The sequence below is a fragment of the Pelobates fuscus genome, chromosome 7 (assembly GCF_036172605.1).
Source record: "Pelobates fuscus isolate aPelFus1 chromosome 7, aPelFus1.pri, whole genome shotgun sequence".
In the NCBI taxonomy this organism is placed as follows: domain Eukaryota; kingdom Metazoa; phylum Chordata; class Amphibia; order Anura; family Pelobatidae; genus Pelobates; species Pelobates fuscus.
In genome coordinates, this window is record NC_086323.1 from 123816218 (window position 1) to 123837402 (window position 21185).

General features: G+C 39.3%; 1 protein-coding gene across 1 annotated transcript in view; it reads left to right on the plus strand.

Moving 5' to 3' along the window:
* Positions 1-21185, plus strand: part of CDHR4 (cadherin related family member 4) — a 58941-nt gene that overhangs the window by 36126 nt on the left and 1630 nt on the right. The window contains exons 7-19 of the mRNA XM_063427458.1: positions 2346-2449; positions 3887-4017; positions 4524-4707; positions 5898-6048; positions 8661-8763; positions 10768-10980; positions 11284-11429; positions 11784-11928; positions 13570-13784; positions 14575-14714; positions 17283-17339; positions 19971-20073; positions 20911-20938. Of these exons, the coding sequence (XP_063283528.1) occupies positions 2346-2449; positions 3887-4017; positions 4524-4707; positions 5898-6048; positions 8661-8763; positions 10768-10980; positions 11284-11429; positions 11784-11928; positions 13570-13784; positions 14575-14714; positions 17283-17339; positions 19971-20073; positions 20911-20938 (1720 nt within the window). The remainder of the gene's footprint in view (positions 1-2345; positions 2450-3886; positions 4018-4523; positions 4708-5897; positions 6049-8660; positions 8764-10767; positions 10981-11283; positions 11430-11783; positions 11929-13569; positions 13785-14574; positions 14715-17282; positions 17340-19970; positions 20074-20910; positions 20939-21185) is intronic.

Genomic DNA, 21185 nt, shown 5'->3' on the forward strand with positions numbered 1-21185 from the left:
TATCCATCACATCTACCTGGAGAGCCCCAGCAAATTTGTACTGGATCTGTGGTAAGAAAGCCTATTCGGAGTTGCCACAGGACTGGGAAGGGGCATGTGTGTTGGGTATGCTCAAACCATCCTTCTTCTTGTTACCGATTGAAACAGGTGAGACTTTAGGTGTTAAAGTGTATGATGTGAATCATAGGAAGAAAAGGGGACCCTTAGAGATAGGCACCTGGGAAGATAATGAATGGCCTCCCCAGCGTATCATAGATTATTATGGGCCAGCCACGTGGGCAGAAGATGGTACCTTTGGTTATAGAACCCCTATTTATATGCTCAACCGCATTATAAGATTACAGGCGGTGGTTGAGATTATCACTAATGAAACATCACAAGCGCTCAATCTCCTAGTGAAACATAATACCAGGATGAGGACAGCAGTATACCAGAATAGATTAGCCTTGGATTACCTTTTGGCAGTAGAGGGAGGTGTATGTGGGAAGTTTAACCTAAGCAATTGCTGTCTTCAAATAGATGACGAAGGGCAAGCAATAGCTGAGCTTACTAGCCATATGGTTAAACTAGCGCATGTGCCTACTCAGGTATGGAAAGGGTACAATCCAAGTAGTTGGTTTGGTAGCTGGTATGAGTGGTTTGGAGGGCTTAAGGCAGTGGTAGGTGGAGTCCTACTGATTTTACTGTTGTGTCTACTCCTACCGTGTCTTATACCCTTAGTAGTTAGGTCTGTGCAAAGCCTGATAGGAAGTATAGCAGAGAGGAAGGCTGCTGCACAGATAATGGCGATATATAAGTATAAGGCTCTAGATCAAGGAGAACCAATGCAGGAAAATGAGTGTTAAAAGATTCACATCATAAGATAAGTCTGGTCTGGTTCAAGGTAACTTGCGGTGTAAGCAAAACTAAGGTTATGTGATGCCTCAAGTAATTGTAAAATATCAAGAGGCATCAAAGGGGGGAATGTGGTGGAATCTCGGTAAAAATAAATTTAGTAGGCCGAGATTACCACGTGGCATGTGTACGTGCATATGCTGACGTATCGATCAGTTGGTTGCACGAGGCAAGATACGATCAGTAGTGTACGGAGCATGTGCAAGAATACAGGATATAGTATTCCCCTCCTCCATTGTGCTGGACAAGCCATGCGGTCAAACAGGAAGTTAGTTCTTATTTGTGTTGATTGGTTAAGAGAATGTGCGGGTGGAGCTTAATATGGGAGGAGTTATATGCCTATATAAGGAGCCTGCACTATTGTCCGGGGCTCAGAATTTGCTGTATTTTGGTGACGCTAGTCCCTCTGAGTCCCGATCGGTGATCCAATAAAGAATCTCTTCCTTCCTGAAGAAACCTGTGTCCATCTCTCTGTGCTTGGCTTCCGTCAGTTTCTCCGGTATCAAAACAATAGTAGATCCAAAATGTGTTAGGTTCTCTATGGCTACTACATTGTATGCTGCTTGCATGCCTATCAGAGAACTGCTAATAAAGCTTCTTTTATCGCTCATTTATCGCTGATGTGGCATGCTTCTTAAACAAGCCAGCTACTTGTTGTACTCTGGTCTATACTTATTTGCACACTATGGAGTTTAATCACTAACTAAGTGATTAGTGGAAAATTAACAAGGAAATTGCAATTTTAAAGCTTAATAGCCAAACTGAAAAAATATGTGCATTGGTGAATTATTCCTGTTTGGTGATTTTATTGTTAAATGTGCCAAATTCCTTTCTTAAAGAGACAGTATTGTCCCCAGAAGCACTACAATTTAATTTAGTTTTTCTGGGGCATATAGCCTGTCCCTGCAGGCTGAGCCTTGTAAAATGTTGCTCAAGTCCATCTCTAGTGGCTGTTACTCACACAGCCACTAGTGGTGCTTCCTGAATGAGGTCCTGCACTCTTTGCAGGACCTACAGGCAATGTCTATATGCTCTACATGGGGCATGAACACTTGCAACAGAGATTGATTAACAAAATGCATCTTATGAGGAGATGCATCATGGTGATCTGCCATGCAACAATGCTAGCCTCCCAATGCATTCCTATTGGAAAGCCTTGAATTGATTGAGATAATCAAGACTGATGGTCTGAGCCAGGGAGGAGAAGCAAGGACTGAAAGGTAAATAAAAACGACTTTTTTATTGCACCCAGGGTGGTCTGGACATTCACATAGTTATTAGAGCATTATAGCGTTAGGAATACATTTGTATTCTTAATGCTATAGTGTTCCTTTAATACTCCACAAGTCCCAATTGAGTGGAAAAAAAACTACTGTGTATATGCTTTTGGAAAGAGTGAAGGTCCAGCATTGTTTGGTGTTTTTAATTGCAATTATTATCTTGTTTCCCAGACGTACCAGCTCCAGATCAAGGTGACAGATTCATTGGGGAACAGTTGCAATGGAACCCTGACCGTGGAAGTGCTTCCTGTGTATCAGAATCCCATCAATTTCACGTGAGTTCCATACAGGGCTACCAAGATGATATCGTCAGATACCTACATGAACGTTTTAGCGTGTTGCTGCTGCTGTTTGGATAAACAGTGACAGTAACTTTGCAAACTGTACCTTTTTCTGGCATTGGCGATTATTCCCTAATCCAGGAAATGTTCAATGGGATTGAACATTTTAGGACAAACTTGCCATTTTAGAAAAATTCTCCCACTCTCAATTTAGCTATTTGGGCTTAACATTTTCTATTTCCTTGTTATTTCTCCTCAATTACCAGCTTAGTGAATGAATACAATTCACACTATACTGTGATACAGCTGATCAGAATGAGCAAATATGAACATGCAAGTCCAACATAAACCTATGTTAAATTGAAAAATAAACAGCTCTCAAAAAAAAATAAAACCTTTTACGGACACCATCTTTACCACCATTCAGAAGGAGATTATGAAGTGATTAGAAAAGACAGATACAAATATTAAAGAGGCACTCTAAGCTCAAAAACCACTTTAAGTGGCTCTATTGCCATCTGGGATCTTTGCATGATTTGCAAAGACCCCTGAAGGTGATTTGCCACTGACAGTGTGGTGGCCGAGGGGTGCAGCGAAGGTGAGTTATACATCTTGCTGAAAGCAAGCCTCTATTGGTTGTCAGAAAGAGACACCTAGATGTGCCTCTTTAATGAAGAATCTTTGGTGGTTTTGTCTTCTGCATCATCACCAACAGAGAAACACTGGATTGGTGAAGCATGGCAATTGCAGAGCATGCATTGTAAGTCCACAATGTTTCTCAACAAGAATCATTTGATTGGGCCTAGATCCTAAGTACTGATGATTTCAAAAGACCAGGTGCGGTAACTGTGAGGACACTGTTACAGTGCTGAATTATATGTAAATTTATAAGTTTTTGCATATATATGTTTATATGTATTTTTGCTTTTTTGTTTAAAACAGAATAATAATAATAATCATACAATTTTAAAGTTAGATGGAAAAAGTAAGGTTGTTACAAAACTAGTGATTGATTTTTTTTTTTTCAGTTGTCCTTCATTGGAATATGAGATGTAACAAATAACAGTGTGTGTTTGTATGTGAGTGGGTGTCTGATATATATGAACTCTGGGCACTTTAGAAATGTCTTGAATCCAAATTCAACCTTCTGGTACAGCTAGTAGGTTCCTCAACTGAGCAACATTGTAACAAGAGAGTGTACTCTAGGTGCCACAATGCTTGCCAACTATGTCTCTTATAAAACTCTAGAAGAATGGTGAAAGTGAGCAGGAGATATTTCTTCTCTACTTTGATTCATTGGAGAGAGCAGCGTAAGCTAGTAGATAGTACTGCTCCATTTCCAGTGCATGCTATAAGACTTTGGAATATCAATAGAGATCTGGACATGGTCCTTTCTATGGAACATTAACCTTTATGCCACTTTGTTTTCAGAGTGCAATCCACAGCAGTAACAATCAGAGAGAATACTGGGCCAGGAGCATATGTGACAACAATAACTGCGCAAGGGAACAATGTTCAATATGAAATGATAAGTCCCAACTCTGCCTATTACATCAATGCAGGTATCATTTCATTAACATCTCCCAGAACATAAAACTGTATTGTAATTCCACCTTAATCAAATCTCATGCTTGCTCTCCATGAAGGATATTTATCAAAACGTTACTACAAAAGTGGCGTAATGTCAAAGTAGGACAATCACCATAAAAAACAACTCAGCAGGAAAAAAACTATTGGTAATTGCTCCACCTTTACAGCACTGCACCTATATTGTTAATAATAGTTTTTTATTTTTTTTTATATTATCCTGGAAAACACTGAGAAACATATGTTCATCTGGAGCCTGATCAATGTATTCACCTGCTGTTCTAACTCTATAAGGTCCTGTAATCCTAGTTTGACTAGAATGGCTCTTAAACTTACTCACGTTGAGGTGATTTTAAATACAGTTGTTTCATGGAAGAGTCTCAATGTGCAGGGTTTTGATGAAAATCTCAGCCCCCTCCTTCTAACGAGAAATCTGCAGAAACGGTCCATTGATCCGTTTTTTTTTCTCTCTTTCTTACAGATACAGGAATCATTCGTACAACTTTTAACCTGGATCTGGAAAGGATTCCAAGTCTGGCTTTCACTACTCTGCAAATTAGAGCCTATGACAAGAACCTGCGCAGCAGTAGTGCAATAGCCACCGTCAATATCACCGTGCTTGATGTCAATGATATGGCACCCTTATGTACTCCAGCTGTTATTGTGTATGAAATAGCTCATCCCTTTTAAAGTGTGATACCATAGCAACCTGTGCCAGTGGCGTAGTGTGTCTGGGGGTGAGGGGTGGCGGTTGGCTCTGGGTGCAAAATTCTTAGGGGTACAAAATTTCAAAAGGAAAAAAAAGAAAGTATTGATAATACATTTCTCAAAAACAGCATGCCCTCCGCTCACACAGAAAATCTAACAATGTTCAAACATTCGACACAGTTTTTCAACGTGAAGGGGCAAATAAACATTGCCAGATTTTACAGGATTTCTTGCTAATTACAGTCATACTGTCCTTATATAATCCGTATTGGGGAATTATATAATGCCTATTAATAGAGTATCTTCAAATGGGACATCACGCTATTAACAGGGATTATGTAAAATGTCTGTTAAATGGTATCATACCAGTACGCCAGTAACGGGCTCCTAGATAGCCTAACTTCTCCTTTCTACCCACTTCATCTCGGTGATGTGTGTGTGACACTTACAGTTGTGTTATTTTTTTAAATCCACCTCATGACTTAAATATTGTGTGTAGACTACACACATTCCTTTAAGCGTGATGTGGACTTTAAAAATTATGCAACACAACTATCAGTGTCTCACACATCATGGAGACAGGTGGGTAGGGAAAAAGGAGCACATTTATCTAGACTCGGGAGTGCTAATGGTCCATGGGTTAGGGGACAGGGGACAGTACTTTCCATGGGTGCTGGGAACCCACGATATGCCACTGACCTGTGCACAGCAGCAACCACATTCACAGGAATCCGTAGTCCATGAGAAAACATAGATTTTCCTTCCACTTCATGACTAAAGAGTCAACGTGACTTAAAACAAATAGAGACAAAATACTCATAGCTAAGCATTGGCACAGTTATATGAGTAAAACATATCTAAAGAGCCAGATTGTGTTTCCTCGAGTCAACACTCGATGTTTAGATATAGTCTATCATGCTACTAACCTTGCTTAATAAGACTCACTGGTAATGTGCAGATACTTTATTTAGACATCCCTAATATAATAGTTGTCATGTATTTAATATTAAAAAATAAAGCATTGTAGCTCTAGTACATGCCAGTAGAACATTAGTCTACAGTAATCGAATAATAGGTTGCAGTAAGAAGAATACATATAATATAGTTTTGCGATTCTAATATTTTTTTTATATTTCTATATCATTAGGAACCAGGTCCCTCAGAGCACACCTATCAGTAATATTCTTGCGACGTTGACATGTACTGACCCAGATGCGAACAGTACAGCACTTTCCTACAGTGTCACTTCCAACGCCAATTCCCTGTACTCGTTCCGAATGCAATCAAACAATTTAGTGGTGAGTTGGATCAAAGGTTTAGGGTAAATCTGAGTGCCAGGCATATAAAGGAAGGATAGCAGCATGCAATGAGGGATCAGTGATACGTATTGCCCCTGTGAGAAATTATCTGAAAGGTGCAGTTGGTGATGCAATGTCCTGGACAGGTCCTCGTCTTTTTTTCTTGTTTTTAATACAAAGTATCAAGATGAATTGGCAAGAAAATGAAGGTAAGACAGTATCACTGGGGGAGATTTATCAAAGTGTCACAAATATATATTTTTTTAAATTCTCTATTTTTGAGTGCATAAAGAAGAATGACAGTTGCAAAGGCGTGTGCAGGGGCGGACTGACCGGTCGGGCACTTCGGACATGGTCCGAGGGCCCGGCCGGGAGGGGGGCCCGCCGCCAGGGGGCCTGGACTGCTTCCAAGCAGGGCCCAGGACACACTGACCGTCCCCCTCCCCTCCAATAAAGCGTTGCCGTGACAACGCTCCGCGGCACGCAATGCATGCTGGGCTCGTTAAAGATAAAGCACTGGCTGCAGGAGGGGGAAGATGTCTACTGGGCCCCTCTATGCTGGCCCATAAAGCTGAGCCACCGGACCACCAGGGAATCCACTGTCCCCCTCGCTGGCTATAGGTAAAAGGCAGTGAGGGGGAAATATATATATATATTTTTTAAATATATAAAAATTAAACCGCTAAAAAATACCCCCCAGCAGCATATGTCACACATCCACCACACATATACATCAAACATACAAAATGCATCCACTACACAAATACACATCATCCACTACACAACCACACACATCATCCACTACACAACCACATACATCATCCACTACACAACCACATACATCATCCACTACACAACCACACACATCATCCACTACACAACCATACACATCATCCACTACACAACCACATACATCATCCACTACACAACCACACATGATCCACTACACAAATACACATCATCCACTACACAACCACATACATCATCCACCACACAAATACACATACATCATCCACCACACAAATACACATAATCCACTACACAACCACATACATCATCCACCACATAAACACACAAACTGCATCCACTACACAACCGAACACTACAGTGTCCCCCATCCCTGGCTACAGGTAAGAGGCAGGGAGGGCGAAATACATTTAAAGAAAAAAAATTATAAAAATTTAACAGCCAAAAAATACACACACACTGCATCCACCACACAAACACACACGCAGCATTCACTACACAAACACACATCATCCACTACACACACACATCATCAACTAGACAAACACACAGCATTCACTACACAAACACACACACAGTATCCACTACAAACACACACACAGTATCCACTACACAAACACACACACATAATTCACTACACCCTACATCCACTACACAAACACACACTCTGCATTCACTATACACACGATTCATCCATTCTACACACACTCTCTATCCACTACACAAACATTCAATCTGAATCCACTATAAACACTGTATCCACTTTGCTCATGCATTTTGCATCCACTACACACATTCTACAGCCACTATACACACAAAACCAAATTCAGTACACACACACACACTTCATCCTTGTGGGTGGACTCAAGATGGGTCATGTGGGCTGACTTGGGGGCGGGCCATGTGGGCAGGCCCCGGAGGCCCAGACCTTGAGCTGCGTCAGGGGCCCCAACATTTCTGGTGGCTGCCCTGCCCGCTGCGCCAGTGCACTGTGCGTGCAGCCCTGCACATAACAGAATGTGCACTGACTACAGAGTTATTTTCACCCGGCTATCGGGGCCCGGCGGCCAGCGCTACTTACCTCAGCATAGAAGGAGGGGCCCGGTCCTGGGCTTCCATGGAGTCCTGTACGCAGAGGCGTGTCGACGTCATGCCGCCCGCACAATCCAGATTTCATTGTAAGGCACACTGCCTTACAAAGCCCAAAAAACTGGGCTCGGCCACACCTTTGTCAGCCATCTTTAGAGGCCACCAGCCAGCCCACAGGCCAGTAGCCAGCCAGCTAGCCCACAGGCCAGCAGCCAGCCAGCCCACAGGCCAGCAGCCAGCCACAGGCAAGCAGCCAGCCCACAGGCCTACAGCAAGCCAGAGGCTTACAGCCAGCAAGCCCACAGCCTGCCACCCGTAGCCAGCAAGCCACAGCCTGCCAGCCGCAGCCAGCAAGCCCATAGCCTGCCAGCCGCAGCCAGCAAGCCCACAGCCTGACAGCCGCAGCCAGTAAGCCCACAACCTTCCGGCAGTAGGGGGGGGCAAATGATAAATTGGTGAGGTTGTGGCACTTTGGACATTTGTACCGCCACTGTACTAGAAAATGCCCAAACCTAAGGTCGGACATACTCAGATGGACACTTTTAAATTAACCTATCTGCTTTGTGTTTCTTTGTTTTTGGTTTGTTTTTCTTTTTATAAAATTAGTAATACTTGATTTTGTAATCATAATTTTTCTAAATTTAATTCTAGGGCTCGATTGCTTTTTTGGATGATATAATAACAATACAGAATTATTTACTTAATCACCTTTCAGATATTTATCTGTCTTAACGTTTTTTTTTTTATTAGTTATGTTTTTACTTCCTCCCCTTTAGGTTAACAACACCTTGAATTATGACTCTGCAGAAATAGCCAGCGTAAATTTCCAGTATTCAGCCACAATAGTAGTAACAGACAGCGGCACACCTCAGCTCACCAGTGAGTATAGTAACCTGGATGATTGTTTAATATACATACATATGGAACACTGCCTTTAAATTAATCGATATAATGCAGTATAAACATTCCTTTCTAAAGTAACATACATCTTACTCTATGTGAACACTGTGGGGTTAGAGGGACACTATAAGCACTAAATCAACTACTTTAGCTTAATGAAACAGTTTTACTATATACATCATGCACCTGCAGCTTACTGCTAAATTCTCTTCCATTGCTGGCTGTGACTCACACACAGCCTGCATAAAAAAATGGTTTAATATTCAATCAGATGTTAACTTGCGTTATAAGTTTTTATCATTTGCTCTCTAAATGGAACTTTAATCACACACAGGAGGCTTCTCTATCCTCTAGAAGGCTAACGGAAGATAAGAAATTCTAAATTAAAAAGACATAAGATCTCTCTTTACAAGAAGTGTTTAGGAAGGTTGTGTAAGTCACATGCAGGGAGGTATGACTAGTATAAACAAAGTGATTTAACTCCTAAATGGCAGAGAATTGAGCAGTGTTACTGCAGGAGCATGATCTATACACCAAAAATGCTTCATTAAACTAAAGTTGACTTGATGCCTGTCTATAGTGTCCCTTTAATATAAATATATAATACAATTGTAATGTGTATATTTTCCATGAATACACCTTTAATGCTGATTAATGGTAAGAGAATACCCCAATAATAATTTTAAGTATATAATTGCTATGTTGCACAGAGTTGGAGAATGCTTAAAGGAACACTGTAGCGTTAGGAACACAATTGTGTATTCCTAACACCAGGCCCGGACTGGCCATCGGGCACACCGGCAAATGCCCGGTGGGCCGCGGTGGCCATGGGCCGAGGCCGGCAGGGGAAGGTCCCAGGATCTCCCCTGCCGGTCTATGCAGGGCTGGCACTATCTGAGCGCCGGCCCCGCTGTTTTCAATGAAGGGCCGGTGAGGAGATCAATGATCTCCCTCACCGGCCCACTTGGAAAGACATGCGGCTGGGGAGGGAGGGAGAGGACCCGGCGGAGCTCTATCTTGCAGCTCCGCCGGGTTCCTCTCGCGAGATCCGGCGCGTTGCCATGGCGACAAAACACACCCTCTCTGCCCCGCCCCTTCTTAGTGGGCCGCTCTGATAAAAAAATGCCCGGGCCGAATTTTTATCCCAGTCCGGCCCTGCCTAACACTGTTTGTGCCCTGTTGACTGTGTAAGTCCTCCACCTTTAGGGAGTAAAAAGGGTAGTTTACTTACTTTTTCTCCCTTGCAGTGCTGGTGTCCAGGTTGCTGTCCAACCTCCTTGGCTGAGATTATTGAGATTGATGATCTCATCAATCCAAATTCCAATCGATTTTTTAACTGCTAATAGTCTAATCATGAAGCAAACAACGTGCGCAATGGAAGAGCGTGATTGTTTTACTTGTGAATCAGAGCTCAGCCCGATGATTGATGGGAATAAAGATTATTAATGGCCACAAAATGTTTATTTTATTCACACATCAAGTGAGAAATAGCCAATAGAGGGAAATAAAAGAAGCATTAAAAATATATCTATATTTCTATATTATTTTGCACACTGATTGGCCCATTTTCACACTCTTTTGATTATTCTGATCCGGTTTCCTAAATCTTTTATGTTGTACCAAAATGTTTATACCATGCACAAGTTTACAATTAGTATACACAGAAATAGTGATTCGTGCTCTCAAAGGTGCCAAACATCACAAGCAGTAATCAAAAGAGAAAAGTAGCATTTCAGCCTTACATTATGACCTTTATAATGTTTGATAAAGGCCCTAATGTAGGGGTGAAATACTACTTTTTTGGATCCAATAAAGACTGCACGTTTGGAGTACTGAGTGTGCCCAGATTTTGTCTTTTGATTACAGTTGGTATACAGTCCTAAATATATCTTATTTAACTTCATGTACCAGTTGATTCTACTTTTCTTAAGAAAGTTGCCTCTATATATTTACTAAAAAAGTCCCAATGTTTTTGTCTTTTAGCTAATATTCCAGTATTTATCACTGTCACCCCTGTAAATAATTACGCGCCACAATGCATTGGACCCCTTACCTACTCAGTAAATGAAAATGCTCCATTTGGGACTGTGGTAGGCCAACTGAATGCCACTGATGCGGACTACAAGTTCAACAATGTTGAATTCACTATAGAAGGCGGTCAAAATCCACCCGTTTTCTACATGGACCCCAAAAGTGGTATGATCCAAACAGAAGTATTGTGGCTGGGTAGATGGGCAGATGGGTTAATCGAGTTTAAGAAAACTTTCAACGGGGTTGAAAGTAATTGTGTATTCTCCATAGTTTAAAGAATGGTATAGTTAAGGAATATCTCATGTTGGTCTATTTGTTGGTTTCAAATACAGAATTAGTTACCAAGCTTTTAATGTTTTAGCAGGTAACCGTTTTAAGAAAGGTAAATTGCTTAAATATTTGGCATAGGGGAAAATCTAAATAATATTGCCAATATCTCTTTCAAGTAATACTCGTGGCTTTATCTAGGAGAGATTCATGTCCTTGGACCTCTGGATTTTGAGACAAGATCCAGTTACTCACTGAGAATTAAAGTGGTGGATCTCAACAACGACATTATGCCTGATCCTGTTAATCAAAAGTCTACATACTGCACCATTACCATCAATGTACAGGTAAGTAACAGAACTGTTCCTCTTAATGTCATTACATACAAGAGGTACATATAATGTATCTCTTCATATCATTCTATTGTTGTTGTCTAACACTCACATAAATCAGCAACATTCTCTTATCATGATGTTGCTCCAGAAGAGGCAGACATGCAATATTTAGTTATTTATATGATGTGAATATATATAAATATGTTTTGGAGTAACAGACACTTTAGAAACAAGTTTAAATGTCTTTTGCTTTTCCTTTATTTTTTGGCATTCACTTCAATAAAAACCCTGAACGTATGTGTTGCTATGGCCCTCAACAAAAATCCCTGCATCGATACCTTAAGCATCTTTTTTTTTTTTTTCCAGGATTATAATGATAACCCCCCAGTCTGCAATCCACCATATTACAGCACCACAATTTATTCTACCCTTGCAACAACATCCGATATCTTATCGTTGCAATGCTCTGATGTGGATCCCACCAGCACGTTGACCTATTCCATCGTAGGGGGTAAATGACAAAAAGTATTAGAGCACAAAATAAAGTTCTTGTTGATAAATGTTAATTTGGATAAAACCAGGCAAAAATATACATTCAACTTGGCTAGATCTCATAACCCTTCAATACTACTAATCTACAGAAAGTGCAAATTCCACGTTATTAACAGCAGTTAAATTATTCAAGAGATGTTAGGATACTTGTATTTCTGGTACATCAGTGTGCATGCCTCTGACCGCTTCTAATAAAAAAAAAATAATAATTGTAATTCTTTATTTTCAGTTTAATAACAGTGGTACAGACACTTTGGATATGCCACAACAGCATATGTATGAGACTTAACAATGAACATGTCAATATAGAGTCTTGGCTGAAACAAGCATTGCTGGTAGTTGTAGTTATAACGAGTTGGTCAACTTTAATAATGGTAAATTCTAGGGCTACATATAACGATGCTTTGGTTCATTACACTAGTGGTGGTGTAGTTTGTTTCATCTTTTTTCATATGTGGTCCAATGCTCTATAGCTTGTGTTGGGGGGGAAAAGGCAAATAGAAAATGCATGTAGGTAAGTACGACTGTTATTTAAAGACTGTGCTGTTAATGTTTTTCTGTCTATTTTTATTAATGTTAACATGGCATATAAGAGATAATTTATCAACACAAGTTGACATGGAGACATGAGTAACAAACCTCACTTAATTTTCATCACTTCTGCATCCATTATTAGTGACAGAACTATCAGCATGTCAACAATTATGACAATGCCTGCAGCCTGGAGCTCTGCCTGCTGTGATGCAGATGGGGGAGAAAGAAATATCTCCCAGAATTGCAACACATTTAATAGTGCCCCCAATCAAGCATGTGCCAAATTGGAATAAATTGTCCCTGGCTGCTCCCTTGGTTAGCAGTGCTACAATTAGAGGAAATTAATTATATTGTATATTTTTATAGCATTATAAAAATGTAAATCATTTTGTTTTTATAAGTTTCAGTTGAATTTGGGTAAACTCCTTGAAACATGTGTTGTTCAATTCAATTGTTTGATCAGGTCATTGCAAACAGCTGAAAAACGGGGTTTGAATAATTTTGATGACAACTGTATATGTGTGAAGAACGGGGGTTTAATATATCAAGCAGAGGCTGGCAAGCTCACCCAAATTATTCCCCAGTTTTCTGGGCTGTAAGCAGCAATAATTATTAATACAGGATTGAAGAAGATTCTTCCACTACTCCCTCACCCCTGAAAAAAAAGACGACTTTGAGAATGGCTTGGATCCAAATACCTAAGAGCCTACTATCATAAACCTACTAGGTTATGACGAGTCCCCAATCTAAGTTCTCCTTTCAATAAAGGTCCTCGGCAAAATGTACAAAAACCTTTCCCCAAATAAAAGTAAAACACATTTTTTTTCTTTCCAGTTAAAGCAAAATCAGTGCATAATAAAATAAAGTAAAATATGCAGTTATCTTCTTGATACAATATGACCTTGTGTACATCTTCAACTTACTGCAATAGGCTGTCAAAAAAACAAAAACTCTATAAAGCCAAACACTGTTTTGCTTCAGATAAGCAGGTATTGCACAGCATTTAAACAATTACCTCTTAGCTATATACAATTTATAAATGAAAATTCTTCTGCTATGTCTGCAGGAAATGTCGACAATCTTTTTTTAATGAACGGAAACAGTATCAGACATAACCCCTTCTCCTATAATCCTGATGGTGTGTACAACCCTGTATCCTTTACACTACTTGTCAAGGTGACCGACAGCACCTCCAGCCCTCAGTTCAGCACCACCGCAATCGTTAATATCGATGTTGTTCCATGGACCACCACACAGCCTACTACTACAACTACCACCACAGTGAGTGCTTAACATGGGCATGGCCGATAACAATAATAAATACATTTTTTGACTTTGGCAAGGTGAAAAATTTCTGTTTCTGTGATTACAGTCGGACACAATAGAATTTTGTTTTGGCTGAACCGAATTTTGGTCGATTTTTTTTTGTTCGACAAGAATTTGTCTGATATTTTTATTTCAGTATTTTAATCAGATCGATGGATTTCCACCATTTAGGGGATTAGTTTAGTAGATGAGTCCATAATTTGGTACCCTGTATGTAGGATTGCCATACTTAAGGGTACCAAATTATGGAGAGACCTGTGTCTAGTAGATAATTCCCTATTTTGGTATCCTTAAATATTGGAATCCCATGTAAGAAAGCCAAATTAGGGAACTATTTACTTAGCAGAAAAATTATTGAAACTTTATTTTCTTAATTATGGTAATTCAGTTGTTTCGTAGATAGCTCCTTAATTTGATAATTTGGTATTCAGTAGGCCCCTTGCAATTTACACAGGGTTACTACTTATTTGGCTAGCAATGTCATTTTTCTTTTAATATATTCAACTTTTGAATAGCCAAGAGTGTGGCAGAGACCTCTACTGGTGCCAAATATATACTACAATTTAAGGGAGTTACTATCTGACATATTTTACTACGGTAATTTAAATTGAGAATACTTGGACTTACTAATTAATTACTCTTATTTTGAATCACCTGAGCATGTTTTATGGCCTTATAAGGTCTTTTTATTATTCAGTTTGCAACTTGTAACAGAAATTCACTAAATTGATTGCTTTCTTCCCAGACTCCAGAAAAGAAAACCAAGATTGTCAATGAAACATCCACATATTGGCAGCCTGATATTTGGTTTATGGTGGTACTGACAATCACTGCAGCATTGCTTCTGCTTGCCCTTTCATTGTTGGCATGGAAATTGGCTACAGGGTATATTATTTTTTTTATAGATTTCTCCATATCAGTTGTAATGTGTTGGGGCTAAGAAACAAGCTTATTCCAGAATGCAAAAAGACAAATTCTGGCTGCAGGCAAACACTGTTTAGCCCCTCTATTGATTTCTAATTCTTTGGAATTACAAGAGGTTCTTTTATGTCATCTGCTATTATGATATCAAATGTGGGGGCAAATAAAAAAGTCTCAAATAAGTTGAGGAACTTAGTATTCAGGAAAAAAAAGAATGATTTACACAGAAATTGTGGTTATTTCAGCAAAAAACAGAAAGTATTTAGAAACATTATGGAGTCTATTTTTTTGTGAGAATTGTCGAGAATTCAAAGTGAATTTCATGTTTAACCCCTTAAGGACCAAACTTCTGGAATAAAAGGGAATCATGACATGTCACACATGTCATGTGTCCTTAACCCCTTAAGGACACATGACATGTCTGACACGTCATGATTCCCTTTTATTCCAGAAGTTTGGTCCTTAAGGGGTTAAGGGGTTAAAGTGAATTTCTCACTTTTTAGTATTTCATGAAAAAATTATAATCTTTATGGTCAAGTCTAAAGTTGACAAAAATTGACAAAAGACGGAGCTGGTCTGTCAACTTTTGGCTAATCACAGCAGCTGTCACAAATGTGGGATACAGGCTTTGTCTATAGATGATCCTGCATTCTCGCTGGATCCTCCATAGACCTCAGTGTTGTACTCACATGCACAAGACTGTGTACACCACAGACATGGCTCCTGGCAGCTGAAACACCAGGAGCCAAAGAGGGTCTTCATCATAAATTTGGCAGCGGCCATGCAGGACAGCTGGAGGTAAGTAAAACTCACCTCCCCTGCACCCCGCGGTAAAATATACAAATATAAACAACAAAAAACTGACTGATCCACTTTATGGATGGATAGATGGAAGTATTCAAACTACTTCCTAGGAGAATTCTTTCAGTATGACTATTTTGGCACAGACTTTGAATCACTTTAGATTTTGGGCAATTCTCACTTCAATCAGTAACCCTGTAAGTGCTGCCATTTTTAATTATCATTTTTAAAACTTACTTCTGGTGGAAATCATGCTGAACACTAAAAATGTCACTCCATAGAACTATAAAACCTCAAATTGCTAACTTGTGCCTCAACTAGAATTATGCTATTTCAATAATAATGCATCAAATCCATACTAAACTGCTCTACATGCCTAAACAATGTTCCCCAAACCTTAAACCCTCTCTGATCATGTCTAGCTAGAACTAAACAAACTCATTTAGTGGCACAATAAGAGGGAGGCAAACCATGGCTTTCCTCTGCAGCACTAAACATATGGGGGGGGGGGGGGAAATAGAATAAAAAACAAAATTACCACAATGAAAAAAATTAAAAAGGGGTTCTAGAGTTACCCAGGAACTCCTGTTTTTTTGTTTAATTTATTTAATCAAACAGGAGACCAGTTGTGGGCCTTCATTCATAATATGGCAGCATCATCAATTTTTATTGTAGTTAGTATTTGTATGAGAGAGGCTTGTCTGCTGAGAGCTTAGTGTACTTGTAGCCACTGGTTCTTTTCCTTTGATATTCATCTACCACAAGGGGTGCCCAAAAGGTAGATCCCCAGATGTTTTAAAACTACAGCTTCCATGATGCTTTGCCTTTCGAAAGGCATTCCAAAGTCCTGCAAAGCATCATGGGAGTTGTAGTTCTACAACATCTGAATATCTACCTTTTGGGCACCCCTGGTTTACCAGTTACTAGTGGGATAGATATATAGTGAATGTTTTAGTGGCACATAATATTGGGGAGATTTAGCAAAGATTTATGAGAGTGATGCATATAGGTTTGTACTAATTCTGGCATTTTGTTGAAACAATTTATAAAATGTGTTGAATTTGTATGTCTGTTGCTTCTTTTGCAAAATAACAGTCATTTGGAATCTTTGATATTTTTTCAGCAACAGATTTTATCAATCTTTATGTCATCTTTTTTCACCAGAAAAGTGTTTTGTTTCACTTTGCTTTTTTCCGCCACTTTAAATTTGGTGGTCTTTTGTGGAATTTCTGTGAAAAATAGCAGAATTTACTAAGCAAAACATTGAAACGTTTTAGACCATTTGTAGAATAATTTAATAAATACATTTTAGAGAGCCAAAAGAAAAGTAAATACAATAATTATAATGGAGTAAAATAAAATAAATAAAAAACACTTTTCAGAACACTGCGATAAAGCTTCTCCTGCACCTGACTTTTAGTGATTTAATCAAAAAGATTAAATCACAGTGTTCCTTTAAAACCTTGGGCAGTTTGTGATGAAATACGTATTTATTATTATTTTTTCAGTATAAGTTAATGATTTGATCTCACGTAATACCTTTTATATATTTATTCCAGAAGAGAAAAAGCCATGAAAATGTAAAATTTAAAGTAAGCAAATATGTAATTAGATTGTGTAACGCCACCAAACATGTCAGAGCTCAATACTATAATCTATATATGGAGTACTTCAACTGTGAGTAAAAGTACAGTACAAAAACATAACTAAACTATATATTTGGCTTCTTAGGTACCCGATCTGCGGAAACACCGCAACAGAGGCAACCCAGCCACTTCTACAGAACAAGTAAGTGTTATAGAGTACCTGTGTTTTGTGGAATAGAGATATATTATATATATAGGCATTAACAGAAACATGTCTCTCTCGCTCTGACACTGCTACCACTGCCTCTTTATCCTTTGTATTGGGGTGTAAGTAAAACAAAGACTGCCAATATGACAGTATCAAACCTCTAAACATCCCCTTTCCTTCTCTTTCTCCTCATTTGAAGTTCATTCAATTAGCCTTTTCAAACCCATCTTTGCAAACATTGCTGTTATTTACCAACCCCCTGGTTCCCCATTTTCTTTTCCTTGACCATTTCGCTGCCTGGCTTCTCTACTTTCTTTCAAGTAATATTCCATCTATAATTTTGAAGGATTTCAGCATGTCAATTAACCCACTCTTGACCTCAATAGCCTCAAAAGTTTTTCAATTACTTCCTTCCATGGCCTATCCTAGTGGGATAATTCACCCACACATTTAGCTGGCAATAGCCTTGATCATATTTTTGCAGATGCATGCAGTCTCTAATCTCTTTAACATTCTATTTCCCTTCTCATATAACCACCGCCTTTCTTTTCTTCTTGAGAGCCCCCTCACCCAACATTTTCAGTCTTACCTTCCTCCACTCAGGAGAAACAGGCATTCTCTTGATCTCCAGCAACTGTCAGCTGTTGTCCATTCTCATCTCTCTTCCATCCCTACCTTCTCCTTTCTCTCTTCTGGCTTTTTCCTCACACAATGCTACCCTCGCCCTGTACACTGGAGCCCTGCTCCAAACTTTCCCCCTTAACGAGGATATGCCTTCAAACGTGGCACACTAAATCAACATGCTACCTGCAGAGATGCTCCCATTCAGCTGAACGCTTTTGCAGGAATTCTTGCACCATGTCAGACTTTCTCTATTACAAATTCAACTTCTGCTCGTAAAGTGCAGTCCTCGCCCTTGCTTAACAATTGTACTTTTCCTTACTCATTAGTTAATACTTCTACAACCCCAGGCGTCTCTTTGACACCTTCAACACTCACCTGCTGTGGCCACACCCCAAATTTACCTTTCAGTTGTTTTTCATACTATTTCACTGAGAAGTTTAGCCAGTTAAGGACAGAATTCACACCCCCTTCGCTCCTCTGTATCTCAACTGTTCTTGGACCATCCCTTTTCTACTTTTCAGACCTTCTACCCGGCTACTAAACTTGAGGTGGCTGTGTATCTCCTATCCCCTCGCCCCACCACTTGTCTGCTTGGTCTCATCTCATCTCACCTTTTCAGATATCTCTCCCCTTGATATGCCACCCTTAATGCATATCTTCAATGACTCTCTTTACTCTGATATGGTCCCTTCTCCCCTTAAACATGCTCCTATAGTGCCCTTCTTAAAAAAGCCATCTCTTGACTCGTCTTCTCCTTCTAACTACCATCCCGCATTTCTACTAAATTTCTCCTCAAAACTTCTGGAACGACTTGCCTTTACCCGTCTGGCATGCTTTCCCGATTCCAACTCTCTCTTTGATCCTCTTCAATCTGGCTTCCTCCCCCTCCATTCTCCTGAGACCGCTCTGATTAAAGTAACTAATTATCTAATTGCGGCTAAATCCCAAGGCCACTACTCCATACTAATTCTTCTAGACCTTTCTGCTGCCTTTGATAATGTTGCGTGTAGCGTCTGTTTACCAACCTCAAAATCTCAACAGTAGAATCAGGAAATTTCAGACCACAAAGCCAGCGGCTAAGCAGTTGCTAACAACTCCCATTATTCTCTATAAGAGCTGCAAACGTCTACATAGTGTCTGGTGTCTAAATACTTCCCAACACTCTCTCTGGTGTTGTTTACAGTTCATTCACATTGCATAAAATTCAGCTCTTGAGTTACATAGATATGTTTTTGACATAGCATAAAAGCCAGTTAAATACATTGTATTCACTGTTGCTACTTCCTGCTAACATCGATCACACTGTGAGATATGCATGCTAAGTGGGAGCCATGTTTACCAGAACTGTGTGGTTGCCATTACAGCTTGTTTTTCTGTGCTTTATCAGCAAGTGGCTAGCCTGCGAGTGGTCAGTTTCTTTCTGAGGCGTTGTTTTTGGAGGTCAGATGGTAAAAGCAAAGCTTCAAGGTTGGAAACCACTCAGTATCTAGCAGTTACTACTAATACTGGCTTTTATTAACAGCCCTACACCATGCAACTATATATGCGAACAAGGTATAAATAAGTCCTTGGTGTTTTAAAATAAGGATGGATTGCATGACACGAATGTGTACCCACATTGGAGCCTTTGTTTCCCACAATGCTATGCTGCCACCTACACATAAGGCAACATATGCCCTAGTTGTGATTGGACTAATATGGAGTGTTATGTCAGTTGCCAGATATTTAATTTATATTTAAAAGAATTTGGAGCATCACACGAAAAGAAAGGTTATCACAAGTTACAGGTGATATTCAGTGTTTTATTTGATAATATCCAGAGAAGTGACGGTTTATCAGGAAGAAACAACTGACCTGCATGTAAGATACATTTTCTGAAGCATAGGAAAGCTGAAGTCACCTCTGGATGCCTTGTGTCTTGTTTTTATTGTAACCCATTGATATAATTATATGTAACACATGTGCAGATAATCATTTATCATTATCTATCCTTGTTCCTAGATCTGTGGCAAATGTAGAGAATCCTGTGGATGCGGCAAAAGAACAGCCTCCACCACCAAGCAAGGATAAGAAGGATATTGCTCCAGTCAGTCCTCTGAGCTTGGTATGGATAATTTATACCCTGTTGGGCTTAGTTATACAACAATCTAAACAAAATAGTTCATATTCTGCCTAATAAAGGCGCTATGCATACATTGTCCTAAACAAATAAAATCGTACACTTAAATCTAGGTAATATATGACCTGAGTTCTGTACATGCTAAATATAAAAACAGTATGATGAAACAATAGGACTTTAACATCGCTACTAGTGATACCAGTATTATTTTTCATTAGCTTCTAATGAATAAACCGCTTTAAAAAAAACGTGCACGTTAGGGGCTTGGGCCTTTCTAAAAGTGTACTTGACTATCAAATCAGTATATGTGACTACTTATAAAGGGAAGCACCACTAATATCTATTTATTTATTTTTAATGGCAACAGTATCTCTTTATTCCCCGAAGGATTGCACAACTCGGTGGTTATTTTGCTTCGTACCAATCATGGCATAGATTTTCTTGTAAATCTCAGAGTGATTATACACAGAGCGCTTAGAAAGACTTATTTTAGGCAGCATTAGCATGTAGCATACCACTTTGTTATGTGTGAGGTTAGCTTTAAATACTCACTTGTCGTGTGGTAGCTCTATTACCCTTTTTTCTAAGGGATTATTATTTTAGTTAGATAATTACCCAATTTATTCTCAACCACGCTTACTTTTTAATTAGGTTACTTATGTGAACAATAAAAGTTAGGTTCTCATTTTATTTCTACTGGTCACTTTGGTTTTTCTAGGTATTCTAATTAGCTTACCCAAATGAAAACACATGTTTGTTATTGTTTTTAGTTTGTTCAAATCTAACATTAATATTTTATAACTCCTGTGTTTCCTCCTACAGCAGTTTGATGGCAGAGCTCAGGATCCAGGTAATAATCAGTAACCTTGAGATATAACTTTTTTTTCACACAAAATGGTGTCATTGTACCTAACTAAGCAATAAAAGAGCATTATGTTGGGTTACTATAACACAGATTATTTAATGTAGCTAACACCAGTAAATTTCACATTGGTCTATTAAACATGCGTACAAGTCTTTGCTATGTTACACAATCTTACACAACTAAAGTGACAGAACAAAGAGACAGATTCAGCAATCCCAGTGGCTGGCTTGAA